Genomic DNA, 4,708 nt, shown 5'->3' on the forward strand with positions numbered 1-4,708 from the left:
TTTTTAAGATATATTTTTATGAAATAACCACAATACTGATACTAAGGTTTTTCTATCACACGCAGTAATACCTCGTTTAGCATAGGGGTCACATTATGCGGATTTGATAAAATGCAAATTGCAAATTGTTTTGGATGTGATTTAGGCAAAAGCTTATTGCGGTTTCCGTTCAATATAAAATTTGTGCAGAAATAGTTAACCGCTTTAAACGCGAAAATACTATAAAAGTATATTTGCTAATGAAATATTTACTTAGATTAAGTTTAAAGATTACACAATTTTTTGATTATTAAGACATACTGTGTTGCAAATAAGAAATTTTTATTTCATATTTATGTAAGACAACATGATCTTTTTCATTATTCGTCGAAATTGATTGCATCAAGTTATTAGGCATTTCTCTATACGAGTTGACTTAATATGCGGGAATGTGAACTGAACATAAATGCAATTTTTAATACTATTCCTATAGTTCTCTAAAGTAATATTTATGTTGAACCACAGTTCTAGTTTTGCTAATGTAGATCACTTAAGACTTAAGTTTTCCAAGCATGCATTAGAGAATTTCAGCAGGAATATAAAAACTTGATTATAATGAAGAGAACCTCAAGTTTTCTCAAAATATGGTTTAATTTATTTTACTTAAAACTCACTCAGTAGAAGTTCGATAATCAGTGAAATAGGTCCCTATATGCGGTCTTTGATTGTCTTAAAAATTGTTTTTGCAAAGCTTTTCCATTCCATAAAATTGTGTCGCATGCCTGCTTCTGAATACTAATATACGTTTTATCTAAAATTCGCTAATTTTAAAAAATTATGAAATTCGCAAAGTGCGAAATATATTCATTGTAAACAAAACAAGAAAATTGATGTTCGAAGACTTATTTATATAAAATTTTTTACATAAAAATGTTTTTTTTTTTTTGTCCTAAATTTTTTTACAACAATGTAGTTTCGATAAATTGGAAGCGAAATCAAATAAATAAATTTAAACGCAACATATCCACAATTGCAAATAGTATTAAGGATTAATGACAGCTGGATACTACACTACGCTTAGAACTCATGTATTATTGATTAGCGGGAGGCAGGCAAAGTGTTTATAACAGTTTACGCATGACTTGCGCGATACGACGTGTTCGAAATCACTCGTCGCTCAGCCGTATTCGGCATTCGGCCAAGGCTTTCCTAAACTATCATCATCGATATTGAAAAATCCATAAAACTCCATAAAAAAAAATCATACGACCTCTTATGGCTACGGACTTTTAATTTTTCCAAACCTAATCTAAATTATTCCTCTGCTTTAGAATACTCTCTTAAAGCTATACAATGGAATGCTTACTTTTATATATGGGGGTTTTAGTACGGCCGCCTTATGATTCTTGACATCGAGACATGCTCGATAGTCGTGCATTAAGGGCTTGCTGTAACGGGCAGAGAGTTCACAGCTTTTAAAAAAGTATGCATTTTTCTTAATATCGAAGCAGATATCCTTCGATAGTAGAATTGTCGAGTAACATAAACAACTTACAATCGAGTTTACTTGATATCGCGACCCTGTTGTTATATTTTGCGATATTTACCTGAAATGATTCTTCGGCTAGATTGTTAAGTTTATTACCACGCAAGCTTAAATGTTCGAGTTCGTCAAGATTCATAAAAGCACGTCGTTCGATACGTTCTATTTTGTTATCATCCAAATGAAGTTTACGCAAAGCCTATAAAAATTAAAAGATCACGATCACTACAAATGAATTCATTTTTTTGGTAAAAAATATATGTTCGCAACATGTACCTCTAAATCGAAAAATGTATGTTGAGAGACTTGAGTCATCTGATTGAAACGAAAAGATATCTCCTCCAACTTTGAATGTATATCACCCTGCGAATGCAAACATAGATATTAATGCACACATTTTCGAAATATTGCTTTTAAATTTGCATTTAAATATCTACCTGAAATGTTCCTTTCATAACTTGTTCTATGCGGTTATCATGCAACTCTAAGAGTCTTAAATTTTTCAAAAAATGAAAGCTTGTATCACTCATAGTTTGAATTTTATTATTACTGAAATCCAATTCTTGCAACGAAGTCAAATGCCGCAAAGCATCCGATGGTAACGCTGTACCCGAAAAACCATGAGCTATTTTTAATGAAATCAATGAATGCCCGATCTGAAATATATAAGAACAACTTAACGAGGTTAAATCGGGGAAAAAAAAAAAAAACAAATGCAATGGATACCTCATGGAAAGCATCGGATTCAATACTTTGCAAGCTATTCTCGCTAAAATCGAGACGTTTCAAACCTCTTACATATTTAAAGGCATGCGCCTGAATATTCGTTAAGGCGGCACGCGTTATTTGCAAATCTTCCAATTCAACACCGAAATCCTTAAAATCATCGGCACCAATTGACGTTGTACTCATGCGTGATATGGAAAGCGAACGCATATTTCTCATTCTGGTCATACTTTTTGAAAATAAATAAAAAACATTTTTGACGCTCCAAAAAGCAAATATTTAACTTACTTGCGTAGGGTTTGTAAATTTGTTGGGTCATTATTATCACCGCTTAAATCCAATTTAAGCAATGTATATTGCATCGCATTAAATGTTTCGGTGGGCTGTTGAATTTTAATATTATTGTCACGCATACTTATCACCCTGAAATTTCGTTAATAAAATTGTCGAGATTAAAGTTGAGAGATGTCATCATCACTTAACTATGCAAATGCAACAAGCCACCAGTGATTAACTGAATGCAATTGTGTATATTGTCACTTATATAGAAATAATTCGATCCCTTTGTCCTTTCAGGCATTAAGTGTGATTGCCTAAGTGAACCAAGCATAAGCTAAGACTTTCGTCTACATATACGTATATACTGTACTCTACAGGCAAACATCAGTAACAAATGATTTTTTATGATACTGGTGAAATATATCTAATATCACTAAAATACTTGATTCTTCAAAAAATCCATTTTCTGATATATTTTTTCTACGTGACTTCCGGCTAACTGTATAAGATGGCCAAAGATTTTCAATGGCATGAACTTGAAGGCCGTTTGGAAGAAAACGTCAGTTATTTACTAAAACTTACTTTATCGATCCAGCGTTGTATATCTAATAACTGTTCCACTATATTTTGCACTTAAAACATTGAAAGATGTTTTATTCACCACTGTGGAATAAGGGAATATTTGCTTGGTAAAATGTTTGACGGACGCTGTAGAGCGGACTCATATATTACGTATTTTTGCAAATTCCGCACCGATCGAGCTATGTCCATCCGTTTGTCCGTGGTGGATATGATCCTGCTCGCTTTGTAATACTCACAAGGAGGCTTCAGAGACCGCATATGCATATATATATGCTTGATCATTCGTAAATTCGAAATCCGCTTAAGCATATCTTTCTATATATTCGTCTACCCGTTTCTGTCGTGTCTGTGCTTTAAACATTCTCACGTTCCCTAATATGAAGGAACTGTATGTCCATCTGATTTGATGTACATCTGTATAGTATGTGATAAACATTTTCCCGTTCGCTAAAATAAAGAAATCGTCTGTCCAGCTGTCCGCCTACCCATCTGTCTAAAATCTATGCAAAGTATTCTTTTCTTCATTAAAATGAAGAAATTGTTTGTCCAGCTGCCCACCTACTCATCTGTCTAAAATCTGTGCTAAGCATTCTTCCGTTCATTAAAATGAAGAAATTGTCTACCCAGCTGTTCGCCTACCCACGCGTGTTATATGTATGCTAAGTATTCTCCCGTTCATTAAAATGAAGAAATCGCCTTCAAATTTCGCAAAAACGCACAGTTTAGTATTGACAATGGGTCAAACCGGACAAAGGACGCATACACGACCTTCATTAAAGGGTCGAATTTTTGAAAAAGAAATAGAAAAAAGGCGTCTCTTGTTGTGAAAGACATTATGACTTATTATTAATCCCCATGACTGAAGCAAATGATAAAAGAATAAATCCGAGGTTTTCTTGCAACAACCTTCCATCAAGGGCATCAACGAAAGTCTTTTCAATTTATGGCCTTATTTTAAAAAGTATATTCAATTGAATGCAAAGCGAATGAAATGCAAACGTAAAAATACAAAACCGGTATTTTATAAAATAAGGTCATTAATCATTTGGTTGCCCAAGTGCGAATTTTTCTAAAGGTTTCTTAAAAATAAGAAAAGAGAAAAAGGTTACTGACGCTTCGCATGCATTTATTTCTATCAAAAAAGATCATCTTTGGAAGGTCGTCAAAGTCGCAAAATAAGAGTTTGGCTCAAACCATCCTTGATCGATAATAAATCGGCCATTGAAAGATGACTGTGATCTTTTTTCGTGCCCGCCCATAATAGATTATAAACTGAGACAATGTTGGAAAAAATGTCGACATTTTTTTCATATTTACATCTATAATTGTCGACCCCGGGAAGATGGTTGATCGATATGTGTCAAAAGTTTTCGGAAATGCGGTATAACTCCTTTCGTGAAGATCGAAAACTATAAAAAGTATTAAAATGACGAACTCAGTAATTATAGTGTTAAGGTGCGATGTCTATACCTATTGTACTTTCCAATAATGACTTTCATTTCTTGCAAACACAAACGAACAGGCGGTGGTGATTTGAAATAATAGACATAGTTGTTTGTGTGTGTGTGTGTGTGTGTGTGTGTGTGTGTGTGTGTGTGT

General features: G+C 33.6%; 1 protein-coding gene across 4 annotated transcripts in view; it reads right to left on the reverse strand.

Moving 5' to 3' along the window:
• The window catches only part of LOC119634575 (chaoptin), a 16,767-nt gene that overhangs the window by 7,267 nt on the left and 4,792 nt on the right, over nucleotides 1-4,708 (reverse strand). For 2 of the 4 annotated variants that reach the window (XM_038028813.1, XM_038028815.1), the window contains exons 6-10: nucleotides 2,537-2,671; nucleotides 2,249-2,468; nucleotides 1,960-2,178; nucleotides 1,799-1,885; nucleotides 1,587-1,721 (exon numbers count right to left, since the gene is read on the reverse strand). In XM_038028813.1, the coding sequence (XP_037884741.1) occupies nucleotides 1,587-1,721; nucleotides 1,799-1,885; nucleotides 1,960-2,178; nucleotides 2,249-2,468; nucleotides 2,537-2,671 (796 nt within the window). Of the gene's footprint in view, nucleotides 1-1,586; nucleotides 1,722-1,798; nucleotides 1,886-1,959; nucleotides 2,179-2,248; nucleotides 2,478-2,536; nucleotides 2,672-4,708 lie in introns of all 4 variants that reach the window. The other 2 variants (XM_038028812.1, XM_038028814.1) reach the window with 1 other exon arrangement.

Source organism: Glossina fuscipes, unplaced genomic scaffold (genome assembly GCF_014805625.2).
Source record: "Glossina fuscipes isolate IAEA_lab_2018 unplaced genomic scaffold, Yale_Gfus_2 3, whole genome shotgun sequence".
NCBI lineage: Eukaryota > Metazoa > Arthropoda > Insecta > Diptera > Glossinidae > Glossina > Glossina fuscipes.